Genomic DNA, 18,482 nt, shown 5'->3' with positions numbered 1-18,482 from the left:
ATAAGCATCCATTCCCAAACAGAAACACTTGATCCTCCCTCCCCCCAGCCAATTTTCTCTTGTGATTTCCTGCCTGCATCAAGCCCAGCAGTTTACCTTGGAACAAGACCTGGTTTGTTTAGGGTTGCAGTGTGTCAGGCTTCTGGCCTGGACCCTAAAATGGCTATATTTTAGTGCTGAGTGAAAGGGGATCCCTGCAGCTGCCAATTTTGTTTGTGCCTGGAGGCTTCATCACATGACAATCTTAAATTAACGATTATGGCTTAATTCCTTGAAGACTCCACCACAATTCTGGAAGGTTTGCAAGCACAGTGATCTCTTCATCTGGTTTACATCTCATACTGCAAAGCCGTTGGAGACTCTTTGGTGTTCCTTTATGCACCGCATGAAGGTCTGGACCATGGTGATGTTCTGCACAGATCTTTTTGCTGCTCCTCTGACCTTATCTCGGTCTTGCCGAATCCAGCAAGCAACGAATAAGACCCTCCATTTTGCCCTACATAACGGAGGTATCGATCCTGCCCTCTACTTGTGCCCCGGCTCCCTCCTCGTGCTCAGCACAGCTCAGTAAATTACTCACCATTTTCTGTCACCGGATGCTTGCTTCCCTCCTCCCTGCACTTCCATGGAGAATCAAAAGTCCTCACGCAGAATTGCTTGTGGACGTTTGGGATCCAGCATTCGTCAAGAGCACAGTCACTGGCTCTTACTGCATCTCTAGAAACCAAAAGCTTTTGATGGGTGTAGGGCAAACAGCCAACCACAGGAAGTAATGCTGGGCTGTATGTAAGGCAGTGGGGGCGGGGAGACGCTCTTTCTGACCTAGCTGCAGTGCCAGATTGCTAACCCGCACCGGCTAACACAGTCCAGCTGACATAGAGATAGCTTTGGGGACTACAGCTGAGCATTTTTTTTCCACAGAAAATAGAAATGTCACCCCAAAAACTATTTGCAAATTTCAGTTAACCTCGGCAAAGCGCTTATCTGAACAGCCCCTCCCCAAATGCGCATCATTGCAAATGTCGTGTTGATGGGCTTAGAACAAAGACTTTCAGATGATGACATGTAGGTTAACTCCGCCTACCTAATGGTTTACTGGACCTGAATTATTTATTTGTGTCAAGAAAAACAAATGAAAATTCTGGGTTGGTGGGAGTGTGACTAACCAAATCTTCTCTGGCTGTTCCAGTTCGGCCACCAACCCTCCCCTCACATTTGGGTGGGCGGACTGGTGCTCTGCCGGCGAGCTGCCCACTCACCTCTGCAAACAGTGGGCCTTGACCTAGCTGCCCAAGAAAGAGCCTCTGCTGAGTAGTGAAGGGGCTCGGCCAGTTTCCTTGCCGACAAGCACCAGGCAGGCAGCACGAAGCCAGGAATACGTGCCAGCAGGTGACGTTAATGCTTAATGAACCCTTCTACTCCCCACTAGGTGAAACAGAAACAGCTCCCTCTGTGGCCCTGTTGTGTGCTGGTGTTACACAGTTGCGTGGTGCCCTTCTGACACGGTTAGTACTCTTAACCTTGTCCTCATGTTGGGTCAATCAAAACATTGGCATCCCTCACCCGGTCGTTCTACTGTCTCCTTAGCCAGGGTTACAGTAGAGGGGAGTGTGCTTCTAGCAGCTTGTCCTGGACTGTTTCGTGTGAATGTCCAGCAAATGTGCTGTAGAACGTGCCACGGGGAATAACTCTTATGTGATGCAAGATACGCATTTCTGTAAAAAAGTGTCTCCGAACCAACAATTTTCATATGGGCGAACACTTGCGCAATGCTGTAAAATCTAGCCCACGTCTCTAACTCAGATCTGATGCAAGATAAGCATTGCTGGAAAAAAAAGGTGTCAAAACAAATTCGCATGTCAGGAGACTTTGCAGAGCCCTCGAGAACATGTCCCGGGCTCTAACTCAGATCTGATGTCCAATAAGCTTTCCTGCAATAAGTGTCTCAGAACTGAAATCGACATGTGCGGAGATTGTGGAGCAGCATAACTTGCCCCAGAGTTATGCAAAATAAGCGTCACCGACCGTCTCACCAGCTCTAACTCAGATCTGATGCAAGATTTGCCTTTAAAAAGTGGCTCACAAACGAAAGGGAGAACTGAGGAGTGAACTACAGCGAGCCACATGGGCCTCAGCTCTAATATGCACTTCGGAGAACTATTCTCATGTGAGGGGACTGGAGACGCGCCTAGAGAAGCTGGGGCCGGGAGCTTATAGCTCCCCATCTCACTAGGGGCTATGGGCCCAGATGCCAGGCTGATCTCGGGGTCTATCAGCCCCTAGGTGTTCTTTGTCTTGCCTTTCGGCCTCAAGAGAGCTCCTGCCCCCTACCTACTCCTCCGGCTGCTGAACTGGATGGAGAGTTTTGCCCTGACTTACAGTGTGATGGTGAGGTACTAGCGGAGGTGTGTACTCCATGTTAGCTCCATCTCTGCCCCTATCACTTAGCTGTGGAGGAAGGGGAAGTCAGACAAAGTTGGGCTCTCTGCACACTGAAATAAGTCCTGTTGAGCCCTTCATGGTGTTCAGTGACATCTCAGATACTGGGTGGGGGGTGCTGCTAACATGTGTGAATGAAAAGGGGGAGACACATCCCATTTTGTAGCTGAGCCAAAGGCAGCTGTCTCCAGGACCAGAACCGGGCTCTGGTGTGAGTCGTTAGAAAACTGTAGATCTATCTATTTGGGACCAACCACGCTCCCCTGATCTGGCTGCAATAGATGACAAGGTGCTGGCACAGAGCGTACTCCTGCAGGATTATGACATGGAACCGGTCCATGTTAAGGGGAGCACTAATGTCTTCACCTATGATCGATGGGGTTTCAACTCACTGGCTAAGTGACCCTGTTTGGGCTCAAAAGGGGGAGGAGAGAAATGTGAGCAGCACACTTCTGGGATTGCGTTCACTATGGTTGTTTTGTTGTGATGTGTGTGATTGCTACTGTCCCGTGAGCGAATGAAGGCCCTGAGCCGGAGTCTGTGGGGGGGGGGAGGTGACCAGGTGACACCTTTTGCCTGGGAAGCCAGACAAAGGGGGAGGCGGGGCTGGCTGCAGACCAGGACAGATTTGAGGTTCTAGGAGGGGTTGGAGCAGGCTGGGGAAACACAGCCCAGGGCCCCTAACCAAGATAGGGTGTGCTGACTGCTCCTGTGGTCCTGTGCTAGCTGGAGACCTGTGAACCAATAAACCTTCTGCCAATAAGGTGCTGGCTGAGAGTCACAGCTGGCTGTGGAAAGGGGGAGGAGTTCAGGGCCCAGTGGCTCCCCCACACCCGGTAACAGGGGCGATTTGAGGAGGATGGTCGTGGAACTTCACTTGAAATCAAAATATCAGAAGATTTCAGGTTTGGTTTGGAAAGTGTCTTCCATGGGCATGATCAAATAGCAGAGCCTGACTGCTTGCCAGGACACTCGGGGGGGGGGGGGTTGGCGTCCAAGCAGAGGTGCTGGCAGAAGGAGGAGGGGCAGTTGTGGAGGCCAGACTACCTGTGGGGTTGGCAGTGAATGGGTCCGCACCCAACTGGACCCCAGCAGTCCCATACACCTCCTTGGACTGAGCTAGGAGACAGTCCCTCCGGACATGCCCTGTTGCCCGGCAGAGGGGGCACTGGACCTCCTCCGAGGAGTATTGTACTTGGCAAAGGGCTCCCTGGTAGGGCACCAGGAAGGAATCCCTTAAGTGCCACCTCACGATTTGCTGGTGGTGGCGTTTGCAGCTACGTGTGCTGGTGAAAGGACAGGATGTAATGAAGGGTGGGGTCCTTGCTGAGGATGGCTAAGGGCAGATCTGGGTTTCCCCAGGGTGGAGAGGACAGGCAGGAGGGCTACAAGGGGAGGAAGGGAGGGACCCAAGGCTAGGACCACCCATATGCCCAAGTCTACTAGTGGCTAAAGGGGCACGTGCATGCTCCACTGCCTCCTGGATGGTGGCCTCAAAGAAAGGAAGAAAATGATTAGTCCACTTATTCTGGAGGCTGCCACCGTGGCTGAGAACCCAACCACCCTCGCAAATGCCTGCGCCAACTTTCCCTATGGAGCGAGGCAGGGACGGGGAGGCAGGGATGCTGGTCAAGGTGAAGAAGGCGTCTTGGCCACGAGGGATGGAGCGGGAGAGGATGGCTGGGGCTGAGTGCACTGCGGCAGGTGGAGGAAGCAGTGGTGGACACCATGACTTACATTCTGGAGGCTGCAGGTGAAAAGCCACCAAGGCTGGTGGGGGGTGAAGACAGGGGAAGAAGGGCTCATGGTGGGTATCAGAGCTGCAGCAGACAGGGCAGTTCTGGCCTTCTGGTCCAGGGCTTTGCCTTTTTTCTTTCTACTATCCGAGGCAGATGCTCCTTGAGAATCTGAGGGAGTGCCAGCCATGGCAGTGGCACAATCTGGACCGGGGGTCGGGAGGTCACCCGCACAGATTTTTGGCTGAGTTTGCGGTCATTAGGCATGGGGGAAGGAGCAGGGATGGAGGAGGCACAGATGGAGGGCAAGCTGGGAAGAGGTCAGCCAGTCTTCCCCACCAAGCATCAGGGAAAGGAGAAGCAATGGAAGGGAAGGGTAGGAGAGGAAAGGGGGTGGGCTAACCTCTCCCCCCCAAAGGAACAGAGGCGGGGGCGGAGGGCACTGAATGGGGAACTGAGTGGGAGAGGGACATCAATCACTCCTCCCTGCTAGACTAGGGAAGAGGTCACCAAGGCCCCCTCGGTTCCACTGAGGGGGAACCGAGTGGGGGGAGGGGCAGCAACCACTCCTCTCTGCAAGGCTGGAAGCAGGGGAGGGTCCCAGGAGGAAGGTAGGGGTGGGCTGGAATGGATGGTGGGGAAGCGACCGAGCCCTCCCGCTAGACTAAAGGCCAAGGAGGAGGGTAACATGTGGGGGGTAACTGAGGGAAAGGGGGGGAGCAACCCACCGGCTCTGCTTAGCTGGAGGTGGAGCAGGTTGCTGTAGAAGGAGACAGGGCCAGCGGGGGTGGCCTGAGGGGGAAGCCAAGGAAAGCAACGGCTCTCTCCTGCTCGTTCGTACGCAGGGAGGGGGATCCCCAATGGGGAGAGGATGCCAGTGGGGCACCCAAGGACAAAGAGGGGGCAGCAGACCCGCTCTCCTGGAGGGTGCAAGAGAGAGAGACTCGGACGTGTTGGGGGCGCCGGGAAAGGCAACCACTGCTCCCTGGAAAGATGAAGGCAGAGAAGGAGCGAGCCAAGAGAGAGCAGGGCTGCAGGGGGGAGGGGACCAGGGTGCACTGGGCGGTAGACAGGGGTCTAACGGGAGGCTGGGGGAGGGGACCAGGGTGCACTGGGTGGTAGACAGGGGTCTAACGGGAGGCTGGGGGAGGGGACCAGGGTGCACTGGGCGGTAGACAGGGGTCTAACGGGAGGCTGGGGGAGGGGACCAGGGTGCACTGGGTGGTAGACAGGGGTCTAACGGGAGGCTGGGGGAGGGGACCAGGGTGCACTGGGCGGTAGACAGGGGTCTAACGGGAGGCTGGGGGGAAGGGACCAGGGTGCACTGGGCGGTAGACAGGGGTCTAACGGGAGGCTGGGGGAGGGGACCAGGGTGCACTGGGCGGTAGACAGGGGTCTAACGGGAGGCTGGGGGAGGGGACCAGGGTGCACTGGGCGGTAGACAGGGGTCTAACGGGAGGCTGGGGGAGGGGACCAGGGTGCACTGGGCGGTAGACAGGGGTCTAACGGGAGGCTGGGGGAGGGGACCAGGGTGCACTGGGCGGTAGACAGGGGTCTAACGGGAGGCTGGGGGAGGGGACCAGGGTGCACTGGGCGTTAGACAGGGGTCTAACGGGAGGCTGGGGGAGGGGACAAGGGTGCACTGGGTGGTAGACAGGGGTCTAACGGGAGGCTGGGGGAGGGGACCAGGGTGCACTGGGCGGTAGACAGGGGTCTAACGGGAGGCTGGGGGAGGGGACCAGGGTGCACTGGGCGGTAGACAGGGGTCTAACGGGAGGCTGGGGGAGGGGACCAGGGTGCACTGGGCGGTAGACAGGGGTCTAACGGGAGGCTGGGGGAGGGGACCAGGGTGCACTGGGCGGTAGACAGGGGTCTAACGGGAGGCTGGGGGAGGGGACCAGGGTGCACTGGGCGTTAGACAGGGGTCTAACGGGAGGCGGGGGGAGGGGACCAGGGTGCACTGGGCGTTAGACAGGGGTCTAACGGGAGGCTGGGGGAGGGGACAAGGGTGCACTGGGTGGTAGACAGGGGTCTAACGGGAGGCTGGGGGAGGGGACCAGGGTGCACTGGGTGGTAGACAGGGGTCTAACGGAAGGCTGGGGGAGGGGACCAGGGTGCACTGGGCGGTAGACAGGGGTCTAACGGGAGGCTGGGGGGAGGGGACCAGGGTGCACTGGGCGGTAGACAGGGGTCTAACGGGAGGCTGGGGGAGGGGACCAGGGTGCACTGGGTGGTAGACAGGGGTCTAACGGGAGGCTGGGGGAGGGGACCAGGGTGCACTGGGCGGTAGACAGGGGTCTAACGGGAGGCTGGGGGAGGGGACCAGGGTGCACTGGGCGGTAGACAGGGGTCTAACGGGAGGCTCGGGGAGGGGACCAGGGTGCACTGGGTGGTAGACAGGGGTCTAACGGGAGGCTGGGGGAGGGGACCAGGGTGCACTGGGTGGTAGACAGGGGTCTAACCGGAGGCTGGGGGAGGGGACCAGGGTGCACTGGGTGGTAGACAGGGGTCTAACGGGAGGCTGGGGGAGGGGACCAGGGTGCACTGGGTGGTAGACAGGGGTCTAACGGGAGGCTGGGGGAGGGGACCAGGGTGCACTGGGCGGTAGACAGGGGTCTAACGGGAGGCTGGGGGGAGGGGACCAGGGTGCACTGGGCGGTAGACAGGGGTCTAACGGGAGGCTCGGGGAGGGGACCAGGGTGCACTGGGTGGTAGACAGGGGTCTAACGGGAGGCTGGGGGAGGGGACCAGGGTGCACTGGGTGGTAGACAGGGGTCTAACGGGAGGCTGGGGGAGGGGACCAGGGTGCACTGGGTGGTAGACAGGGGTCTAACGGGAGGCTGGGGGAGGGGACCAGGGTGCACTGGGTGGTAGACAGGGGTCTAACGGGAGGCTGGGGGAGGGGACCAGGGTGCACTGGGTGGTAGACAGGGGTCTAACGGGAGGCGGGGGGAGGGGACCAGGGTGCACTGGGTGGTAGACAGGGGTCTAACGGGAGGCTGGGGGAGGGGACCAGGGTGCACTGGGTGGTAGACAGGGGTCTAACGGGAGGCTGGGGGAGGGGACCAGGGTGCACTGGGTGGTAGACAGGGGTCTAACGGGAGGCGGGGGGAGGGGACCAGGGTGCACTGGGCGGTAGACAGGGGTCTAACGGGAGGCTCGGGGAGGGGACCAGGGTGCACTGGGTGGTAGACAGGGTTCTAACGGGAGGCTGGGGGAGGGGACCAGGGTGCACTGGGCGGTAGACAGGGGTCTGACGGGAGGCTGGGGGAGGGGACCAGGGTGCACTGGGCGGTAGACAGGGGTCTGACGGGAGGCTGGGGGAGGGGACCAGGGTGCACTGGGCGGTAGACAGGGGTCTAACGGGAGGCTGGGGGGAGGGGACCAGGGTGCACTGGGTGGTAGACAGGGGTCTAACGGGAGGCTGGGGGAGGGGACCAGGGTGCACTGGGTGGTAGACAGGGGTCTAACGGGAGGCGGGGGGAGGGGACCAGGGTGCACTGGGCGGTAGACAGGGGTCTAACGGGAGGCTGGGGGAGGGGACCAGGGTGCACTGGGCGGTAGACAGGGGTCTAACGGGAGGCTGGGGGAGGGGACCAGGGTGCACTGGGTGGTAGACAGGGGTCTAACGGGAGGCTGGGGGAGGGGACCAGGGTGCACTGGGTGGTAGACAGGGGTCTAACGGGAGGCTGGGGGAGGGGACCAGGGTGCACTGGGTGGTAGACAGGGGTCTAACGGGAGGCTGGGGGAGGGGACCAGGGTGCACTGGGTGGTAGACAGGGGTCTAACGGGAGGCTCGGGGAGGGGACCAGGGTGCACTGGGTGGTAGACAGGGGTCTAACGGAAGGCTGGGGGAGGGGACCAGGGTGCACTGGGCGGTAGACAGGGGTCTAACGGGAGGCTGGGGGAGGGGACCAGGGTGCACTGGGCGGTAGACAGGGGTCTAACGGGAGGCTGGGGGAGGGGACCAGGGTGCACTGGGTGGTAGACAGGGGTCTAACGGGAGGCTGGGGGAGGGGACCAGGGTGCACTGGGTGGTAGACAGGGGTCTAACGGGAGGCTGGGGGAGGGGACCAGGGTGCACTGGGCGGTAGACAGGGGTCTAACGGGAGGCGGGGGGAGGGGACCAGGGTGCACTGGGCGGTAGACAGGGGTCTAACGGAAGGCTGGGGGAGGGGACCAGGGTGCACTGGGCGGTAGACAGGGGTCTAACGGGAGGCGGGGGGAGGGGACCAGGGTGCACTGGGCGGTAGACAGGGGTCTGACGGGAGGCTGGGGGAGGGGACCAGGGTGCACTGGGCGGTAGACAGGGGTCTGACGGGAGGCTGGGGGCGGGGACCAGGGTGCACTGGGCGGTAGACAGGGTTCTAACGGGAGGCGGGGGGAGGGGACCAGGGTGCACTGGGCGGTAGACAGGGGTCTAACGGGAGGCTGGGGGAGGGGACCAGGGTGCACTGGGCGGTAGACAGGGGTCTAACGGGAGGCTGGAGGAGGGGACCAGGGTGCACTGGGTGGTAGACAGGGGTCTAACAGGAGGCTCGGGGAGGGGACCAGGGTGCACTGGGTGGTAGACAGGGGTCTAACGGGAGGCTGGGGGAGGGGACCAGGGTGCACTGGGCGGTAGACAGGGGTCTAACGGGAGGCTGGGGGAGGGGACCAGGGTGCACTGGGTGGTAGACAGGGGTCTAACGGGAGGCTGGGGGAGGGGACCAGGGTGCACTGGGTGGTAGACAGGGTTCTAACGGGAGGCGGGGGGAGGGGACCAGGGTGCACTGGGCGGTAGACAGGGGTCTAACGGGAGGCTGGGGGAGGGGACCAGGGTGCACTGGGCGGTAGACAGGGGTCTAACGGGAGGCTGGAGGAGGGGACCAGGGTGCACTGGGTGGTAGACAGGGGTCTAACGGGAGGCTGGGGGAGGGGACCAGGGTGCACTGGGCGGTAGACAGGGGTCTAACGGGAGGCTGGAGGAGGGGACCAGGGTGCACTGGGTGGTAGACAGGGGTCTAACGGGAGGCTGGGGGAGGGGACCAGGGTGCACTGGGTGGTAGACAGGGGTCTAACGGGAGGCTGGGGGAGGGGACCAGGGTGCACTGGGCGGTAGACAGGGGTCTAACGGGAGGCGGGGGGAGGGGACCAGGGTGCACTGGGTGGTAGACAGGGGTTCTAACGGGAGGCGGGGGGAGGGGACCAGGGTGCACTGGGCGGTAGACAGGGGTCTAACGGGAGGCGGGGGGAGGGGACCAGGGTGCACTGGGCGGTAGACAGGGGTCTAACGGGAGGCTGGGGGAGGGGACCAGGGTGCACTGGGTGGTAGACAGGGGTCTAACGGGAGGCTGGGGGAGGGGACCAGGGTGCACTGGGTGGTAGACAGGGGTTCTAACGGGAGGCGGGGGGAGGGGACCAGGGTGCACTGGGCGGTAGACAGGGGTCTAACGGGAGGCTGGGGGAGGGGACCAGGGTGCACTGGGTGGTAGACAGGGGTCTAACGGGAGGCTGGGGGGAAGGGACCAGGGTGCACTGGGCGGTAGACAGGGGTCTAACGGGAGGCTGGGGGAGGGGACCAGGGTGCACTGGGCGGTAGACAGGGGTCTAACGGGAGGCTGGGGGAGGGGACCAGGGTGCACTGGGCGGTAGACAGGGGTCTAACGGGAGGCTGGGGGAGGGGACCAGGGTGCACTGGGCGGTAGACAGGGGTCTAACGGGAGGCTGGGGGAGGGGACCAGGGTGCACTGGGCGGTAGACAGGGGTCTAACGGGAGGCTGGGGGAGGGGACAAGGGTGCACTGGGTGGTAGACAGGGGTCTAACGGGAGGCTGGGGGAGGGGACCAGGGTGCACTGGGTGGTAGACAGGGGTCTAACGGAAGGCTGGGGGAGGGGACCAGGGTGCACTGGGCGGTAGACAGGGGTCTAACGGGAGGCTGGGGGAGGGGACCAGGGTGCACTGGGCGGTAGACAGGGGTCTAACGGGAGGCTGGGGGAGGGGACCAGGGTGCACTGGGCGGTAGACAGGGGTCTAACGGGAGGCTGGGGGAGGGGACCAGGGTGCACTGGGTGGTAGACAGGGGTCTAACGGGAGGCTGGGGGAGGGGACCAGGGTGCACTGGGCGGTAGACAGGGGTCTAACGGGAGGCTCGGGGAGGGGACCAGGGTGCACTGGGTGGTAGACAGGGGTCTAACGGGAGGCTGGGGGAGGGGACCAGGGTGCACTGGGTGGTAGACAGGGGTCTAACCGGAGGCTGGGGGAGGGGACCAGGGTGCACTGGGTGGTAGACAGGGGTCTAACGGGAGGCTGGGGGAGGGGACCAGGGTGCACTGGGTGGTAGACAGGGGTCTAACGGGAGGCTGGGGGAGGGGACCAGGGTGCACTGGGTGGTAGACAGGGGTCTAACGGGAGGCTGGGGGAGGGGACCAGGGTGCACTGGGTGGTAGACAGGGGTCTAACGGGAGGCTCGGGGAGGGGACCAGGGTGCACTGGGCGGTAGACAGGGGTCTAACGGGAGGCTGGGGGAGGGGACCAGGGTGCACTGGGTGGTAGACAGGGGTCTAACGGGAGGCTGGGGGAGGGGACCAGGGTGCACTGGGTGGTAGACAGGGGTCTAACGGGAGGCTGGGGGAGGGGACCAGGGTGCACTGGGTGGTAGACAGGGGTCTAACGGGAGGCTGGGGGAGGGGACCAGGGTGCACTGGGCGGTAGACAGGGGTCTAACGGGAGGCTCGGGGAGGGGACCAGGGTGCACTGGGTGGTAGACAGGGGTCTAACGGGAGGCTGGGGGAGGGGACCAGGGTGCACTGGGTGGTAGACAGGGGTCTAACCGGAGGCTGGGGGAGGGGACCAGGGTGCACTGGGTGGTAGACAGGGGTCTAACGGGAGGCTGGGGGAGGGGACCAGGGTGCACTGGGTGGTAGACAGGGGTCTAACGGGAGGCTGGGGGAGGGGACCAGGGTGCACTGGGTGGTAGACAGGGGTCTAACGGGAGGCTGGGGGAGGGGACCAGGGTGCACTGGGTGGTAGACAGGGGTCTAACGGGAGGCTGGGGGGAGGGGACCAGGGTGCACTGGGCGGTAGACAGGGGTCTAACGGGAGGCTCGGGGAGGGGACCAGGGTGCACTGGGCGGTAGACAGGGGTCTAACGGGAGGCTGGGGGAGGGGACCAGGGTGCACTGGGCGGTAGACAGGGGTCTAACGGGAGGCTGGGGGAGGGGACCAGGGTGCACTGGGTGGTAGACAGGGGTCTAACCGGAGGCTGGGGGAGGGGACCAGGGTGCACTGGGTGGTAGACAGGGGTCTAACGGGAGGCTGGGGGAGGGGACCAGGGTGCACTGGGTGGTAGACAGGGGTCTAACGGGAGGCTGGGGGAGGGGACCAGGGTGCACTGGGTGGTAGACAGGGGTCTAACGGGAGGCTGGGGGAGGGGACCAGGGTGCACTGGGTGGTAGACAGGGGTCTAACGGGAGGCTGGGGGGAGGGGACCAGGGTGCACTGGGCGGTAGACAGGGGTCTAACGGGAGGCTCGGGGAGGGGACCAGGGTGCACTGGGTGGTAGACAGGGGTCTAACGGGAGGCTGGGGGAGGGGACCAGGGTGCACTGGGTGGTAGACAGGGGTCTAACGGGAGGCTGGGGGAGGGGACCAGGGTGCACTGGGTGGTAGACAGGGGTCTAACGGGAGGCTGGGGGAGGGGACCAGGGTGCACTGGGTGGTAGACAGGGGTCTAACGGGAGGCTGGGGGAGGGGACCAGGGTGCACTGGGTGGTAGACAGGGGTCTAACGGGAGGCGGGGGGAGGGGACCAGGGTGCACTGGGTGGTAGACAGGGGTCTAACGGGAGGCTGGGGGAGGGGACCAGGGTGCACTGGGTGGTAGACAGGGGTCTAACGGGAGGCTGGGGGAGGGGACCAGGGTGCACTGGGTGGTAGACAGGGGTCTAACGGGAGGCGGGGGGAGGGGACCAGGGTGCACTGGGCGGTAGACAGGGTTCTAACGGGAGGCTGGGGGAGGGGACCAGGGTGCACTGGGCGGTAGACAGGGGTCTAACGGGAGGCTCGGGGAGGGGACCAGGGTGCACTGGGTGGTAGACAGGGTTCTAACGGGAGGCTGGGGGAGGGGACCAGGGTGCACTGGGCGGTAGACAGGGGTCTGACGGGAGGCTGGGGGAGGGGACCAGGGTGCACTGGGCGGTAGACAGGGGTCTGACGGGAGGCTGGGGGAGGGGACCAGGGTGCACTGGGCGGTAGACAGGGGTCTAACGGGAGGCTGGGGGGAGGGGACCAGGGTGCACTGGGTGGTAGACAGGGGTCTAACGGGAGGCTGGGGGAGGGGACCAGGGTGCACTGGGCGGTAGACAGGGGTCTAACGGGAGGCTGGGGGAGGGGACCAGGGTGCACTGGGCGGTAGACAGGGGTCTAACGGGAGGCTGGGGGAGGGGACCAGGGTGCACTGGGCGGTAGACAGGGGTCTAACGGGAGGCTCGAGGAGGGGACCAGGGTGCACTGGGCGGTAGACAGGGGTCTAACGGGAGGCGGGGGGAGGGGACCAGGGTGCACTGGGCGGTAGACAGGGGTCTAACGGGAGGCGGGGGGAGGGGACCAGGGTGCACTGGGCGGTAGACAGGGGTCTAACGGGAGGCTGGGGGAGGGGACCAGGGTGCACTGGGCGGTAGACAGGGGTCTAACGGGAGGCTGGGGGAGGGGACCAGGGTGCACTGGGTGGTAGACAGGGGTCTAACGGGAGGCGGGGGGAGGGGACCAGGGTGCACTGGGTGGTAGACAGGGGTCTAACGGGAGGCGGGGGGAGGGGACCAGGGTGCACTGGGCGGTAGACAGGGGTCTAACGGGGGGCTGGGGGAGGGGACCAGGGTGCACTGGGTGGTAGACAGGGGTCTAACGGGAGGCTCGGGGAGGGGACTAGGGTGCACTGGGTGGTAGACAGGGGTCTAACGGGAGGCTGGGGGAGGGGACCAGGGTGCACTGGGTGGTAGACAGGGGTCTAACGGGGGGCTGGGGGAGGGGACCAGGGTGCACTGGGTGGTAGACAGGGGTCTAACGGGAGGCTGGGGGAGGGGACCAGGGTGCACTGGGTGGTAGACAGGGGGCTGACGGGAGGCTGGGGGGAGGGGACCAGGGTGCACTGGGCGGTAGACAGGGGTCTAACGGGAGGCTGGGGGGAGGGGACCAGGGTGCACTGGGTGGTAGACAGGGGTCTAACGGGAGGCTGGGGGGAGGGGACCAGGGTGCACTGGGCGGTAGACAGGGGTCTAACGGGAGGCTGGGGGGAGGGGACCAGGGTGCACTGGGCGGTAGACAGGGGTCTAACGGGAGGCTGGGGGAGGGGACCAGGGTGCACTGGGCGGTAGACAGGGGTCTAACGGGAGGCTGGGGGAGGGGACCAGGGTGCACTGGGCGGTAGACAGGGGTCTAACGGGAGGCTGGGGGAGGGGACCAGGGTGCACTGGGTGGTAGACAGGGGTCTAACGGGAGGCTGGGGGAGGGGACCAGGGTGCACTGGGTGGTAGACAGGGGTCTGACGGGAGGCTGGGGGAGGGGACCAGGGTGCACTGGGCGGTAGACAGGGGTCTAACGGGAGGCTGGGGGAGGGGACCAGGGTGCACTGGGTGGTAGACAGGGGTCTAACGGGAGGCTGGGGGAGGGGACCAGGGTGCACTGGGCGGTAGACAGGGGTCTAACCGGAGGCTGGGGGAGGGGACCAGGGTGCACTGGGCGGTAGACAGGGGTCTAACGGGAGGCTGGGGGAGGGGACCAGGGTGCACTGGGTGGTAGACAGGGGTCTAACGGGAGGCGGGGGGAGGGGACCAGGGTGCACTGGGCGGTAGACAGGGGTCTAACGGAAGGCTGGGGGAGGGGACCAGGGTGCACTGGGCGGTAGACAGGGGTCTAACGGGAGGCTGGGGGAGGGGACCAGGGTGCACTGGGCGGTAGACAGGGGTCTAACGGGAGGCGGGGGGAGGGGACCAGGGTGCACTGGGCGGTAGACAGGGGTCTAACGGGAGGCTGGGGGAGGGGACCAGGGTGCACTGGGCGGTAGACAGGGGTCTAACGGGAGGCTCGGGGAGGGGACCAGGGTGCACTGGGTGGTAGACAGGGGTCTGACGGGAGGCTCGGGGAGGGGACCAGGGTGCACTGGGTGGTAGACAGGGGTCTAACGGGAGGCTGGGGGAGGGGACCAGGGTGCACTGGGCGGTAGACAGGGGTCTAACGGGAGGCTGGGGGAGGGGACCAGGTGCACTGGGCGGTAGACAGGGGTCTAACCGGAGGCTGGGGGAGGGGACCAGGGTGCACTGGGCGGTAGACAGGGGTCTAACGGGAGGCTGGGGGAGGGGACCAGGGTGCACTGGGCGGTAGACAGGGGTCTAACGGGAGGCTGGGGGAGGGGACCAGGGTGCACTGGGTGGTAGACAGGGGTCTAACGGGAGGCTGGGGGAGGGGACCAGGGTGCACTGGGCGGTAGACAGGGGTCTAACGGGAGGCTGGGGGAGGGGACCATGGGTTGTGCACTGGGTGGTAGACAGGGGTCTAACGGGAGGCTGGGGAGGGGGACCAGGGTGCACTGGGTGGTAGACAGGGGGTCTAACGGGAGGCTGGGGGAGGTGGACCAGGGTGCACTTGGGCGGTAGACAGGGGGTCTAACGGGAGGCTGGGGGAGGGGACCAGGGTGCACTGGGCGGTAGACAGGGGTCTAACGGAGGCTGGGGGAGGGGGACCAGGGTGCACTGGGCGGTAGACAGGGGTCTAACGGGAGGCTGGGGGAGGGGACCAGGGTGCACTGGGCTGGTAGACAGGGGTCTAACGGAGGCTGGGGGAGGGGACCAGGGTGCACTGGGCGGTAGACAGGGGTCTAACGGAGGCTGGGGGAGGGGACCAGGGTGCACTGGGCGGTAGACAGGGGTCTAACGGAGGCTGGGGGAGGGACCAGGGTGCACTGGGCGGTAGACAGGGGTCTAACGGAGGCGGGGGGAGGGGACCAGGGTGCACTGGGTGGTAGACAGGGGTCTAACGGGAGCTGGGGGAGGGGACCAGGGTGCACTGGGCGGTAGACAGGGGTCTAACGGGAGGCGGGGGGAGGGGACCAGGGTGCACTGGGCGGTAGACAGGGTTCTAACGGGAGGCTGGGGGAGGGGGACCAGGGTGCACTGGGTGGTAGACAGGGGTCTAACGGGAGGCTGGGGGAGGGGACCAGGGTGCACTGGGCGGTAGACAGGGGTCTAACGGGAGGCGGGGGGAGGGGACCAGGGTGCACTGGGCGGTAGGACAGGGGTCTAACGGGAGGCTTGGGGAGGGGACCAGGGTGCACTGGGCGGTAGACAGGGGTCTAACGGGGAGGCGGGGGGAGGGGACCAGGGTGCACTGGGCGGTAGACAGGGGTCTAACGGGAGGCTGGGGGAGGGGACCAGGGTGGCACTGGGTGGTAGACAGGGGTCTAACGGGAGGCGGGGGAGGGGACCAGGGTGCACTGGGCGGTAGACAGGGGTCTAACGGGAGGCTGGGGGAGGGGACCAGGGTGCACTGGGCGGTAGACAGGGGTCTAACGGGAGGCGGGGGGAGGGGACCAGGGTGCACTGGGCGGTAGACAGGGGTCTAACGGGAGGCTGGGGGAGGGGACAAGGGTGCACTGGGCGGTAGACAGGGTCTAACGGGAGGCGGGGGGAGGGGACCAGGGTGCACTGGGTGGTAGACAGGGGTCTAACGGGGAGGCGGGGGGAGGGGACCAGGGTGCACTGGGCGGTAGACAGGGGTCTAACGGGAGGCGGGGGGGGGAGGGGACCAGGGTGCACTGGGTGGTAGACAGGGGTCTAACGGGAGGCGGGGGGAGGGGACCAGGGTGCACTGGGTGGTAGACAGGGGTCTAACGGGAGGCGGGGGGAGGGGACCAGGGTGGCACTGGGCGGTAGACAGGGGTCTAACGGGAGGCTCGGGGAGGGGGACTAGGGTGCACTGGGTGGTAGACAGGGGTCTAACGGGAGGCTGGGGGAGGGGACCAGGGTGCACTGGGTGGTAGACAGGGGTCTAACGGGAGGCTGGGGGAGGGGACCAGGGTGCACTGGGTGGTAGACAGGGGTCTAACGGGAGGCTGGGGGAGGGGACCAGGGTGCACTGGGTGGTAGACAGGGGTCTAACGGGAGGCTGGGGAGGGGACCAGGGTGCACTGGGTGGTAGACAGGGGTCTAACGGGAGGCTGGTGGAGGGGACCAGGGTGCACTGGGTGGTAGACAGGGGGCTGACGGGAGGCTGGGGGGGAGGGGACCAGGGTGCACTGGGTGGTAGACAGGGGTCTAACGGGAGGCTGGGGGAGGGGACCAGGGTGCACTGGGCGGTAGACAGGGGTTCTAACGGGAGGCTGGGGGAGGGGACCAGGGTGCACTGGGTGGTAGACAGGGGTCTAACGGGAGGCGGGGGGGAGGGGACCAGGGTGCACTGGGCGGTAGACAGGGGTCTAACGGGAGGCTCGGGGAGGGGACCAGGGTGCACTGGGCGGTAGACAGGGGTCTAACGGGAGGCTCGGGGAGGGGACCAGGGTGCACTGGGCGGTAGACAGGGGTCTAACGGGAGGCTGGGGGAGGGGACCAGGGTGCACTGGGTGATAGACAGGGGTCTAACGGGAGGCTCGGGGAGGGGACCAGGGTGCACTGGGCGGTAGACAGGAGTCTAACGGGAGGCTGGGGGAGGGGACCAGGGTGCACTGGGTGGTAGACAGGGGTTCTAACGGGAGGCTGGGGGAGGGGACCAGGGTGCACTGGGTGGTAGACAGGGGTCTAACGGGAGGCTGGGGGAGGGGACCAGGGTGCACTGGGTGGTAGACAGGGGTCTAACGGGAGGCTGGGGTAGGGGACCAGGGTGCACTGGGCGGTAGACAGGGGTCTAACGGGAGGCTGGGGTAGGGGACCAGGGTGCACTGGGTGGTAGACAGGGGGCTGACGGGAGGCTGGGGGGAGGGAGCAAACAGAAGCAATAGGAGGGTGGGGGGCTGGCAGAGCACTGGGCAAGGCAAGTGCTGAGACGGCCGAGCAGTCCCCAGCGCACCGGGGTGGAGGAGCAGCAGGGAGGGAGCTGTGCAGCGCTGGGGGCCGGGGCAGTCAGTGTGCAGTGGCCAGGCTGAGCGCCATTGCCCGTGGAGCAGTGCTAGTCAGCAAAGCCAGTCATTGAACAACCCTCCTCACAATCAGCAGGCCAAGCCCATTGCTCCGTCCCAGACAGAGTCCATTTCCAACACACGACCAAAGGCCATATCCATAGCTCCATGCCCATCACCCTACGCGTCCATGAGCCTCACGCATACACTCAGCAGAGCATTCGCTTTCATTTGACACCCGACACGGCCCACTGGGTACAGAACTGGGGCGAACGCCTCCCGTGGGCGTCACAGCGACCTGTCTGCTCACTTTAAATCCAGTAACACGACCTCCTCCTCCCCAACCTTCATTGCTTCCCCACTCCCCGACACATCCCCGCCCCCTGCACCTCTACCTTCCTCTGGCACCCTCCTCCAGCTCTTCAGGGAGGCGTGGTTGCTGGCCTCCACCTCCTCAGTCCCCCCATTTAGTGTTGCCCTCCTCCTTTTCCTCTTCCAGTGGAGAGGTGTGGTTAGCCGTTTCCCTCCAGCTCTTCCCTTCCTTGCTGCTTAGAGGGGGGATGAGTGGCTGACCTCTTCCTCCCTTCCCTGCCATCTGTGCCTCCTTTGACCCCGCCCTTCATGTCCCTCACCACTGTCCCCATCAACCCCATGGTTCCCCCTGTGGCCATCAGCACCAAAAAACCTCTACAGTTGATTTCTCAAGCCCCAGTCAGGGACACTGATGCTGCCATGGCTGATGCTCCTCTGATTCTGGGAGGAGCCTCCCCCCGTCAGTATAAAGGGGCCAAGATCAGAAGAATGGCAAAGGCCCGGCCTGCAAGGCCAAAGCGCCTATGGATGAGACTGCTCTGCCCACCACAGACCCTCGCCTTCCCCTGCTACCCCCCCACCAACTCTGACAGCGTTCCACCCGCAGCCTCCTCAGCCTGCACCCAGGTGGCAACAGCTCCCTCCCCTGCCATGTCCTCTGCCTTGACCACTGTCTCCAACTCCATTCCTGGTGTCCGGGACCCCCTTCCCCACCTTGACCAGGAAGCACTGTTGCCTCCCAAACCCCGCCTTTCACATGTCAAAAGCTTGATCTGATAGAGGACCTGGCATACCTGTGACCCCTAACCTCCATCCTTCCCAATGCTGCCCTGTAGCCTGTCCCCCGCAGCCTAGGAACCCCATATCTATTAGCAGGCACCTTTCCTAGTGTGCGCAAGGACCCCCGCCCGCC

At 64.1% G+C, this 18,482-nt stretch overlaps 1 protein-coding gene across 4 annotated transcripts in view; it reads right to left on the bottom strand.

Moving 5' to 3' along the window:
- PRAM1 (PML-RARA regulated adaptor molecule 1) overlaps positions 1 to 18,482 on the bottom strand; it is a 68,073-nt gene that overhangs the window by 32,016 nt on the left and 17,575 nt on the right. For 3 of the 4 annotated variants that reach the window (XM_075903340.1, XM_025184335.2, XM_075903342.1), the window contains exon 3: positions 581 to 717. The exons of the other annotated variant lie outside the window; for it this stretch is intronic. In XM_075903340.1, coding sequence (XP_075759455.1) covers positions 581 to 583 — 3 coding nt within the window. In that variant the 5' untranslated portion in view covers positions 584 to 717. The remainder of the gene's footprint in view (positions 1 to 580; positions 718 to 18,482) is intronic. 4 annotated transcript variants of the gene reach the window in all.

This window comes from Pelodiscus sinensis, chromosome 19, assembly GCF_049634645.1.
Source record: "Pelodiscus sinensis isolate JC-2024 chromosome 19, ASM4963464v1, whole genome shotgun sequence".
NCBI classification, from domain to species: Eukaryota; Metazoa; Chordata; order Testudines; family Trionychidae; genus Pelodiscus; species Pelodiscus sinensis.
Note: the sequence above shows the minus strand (reverse complement) of the source record. Positions and strands in the feature narration are given on the sequence as shown.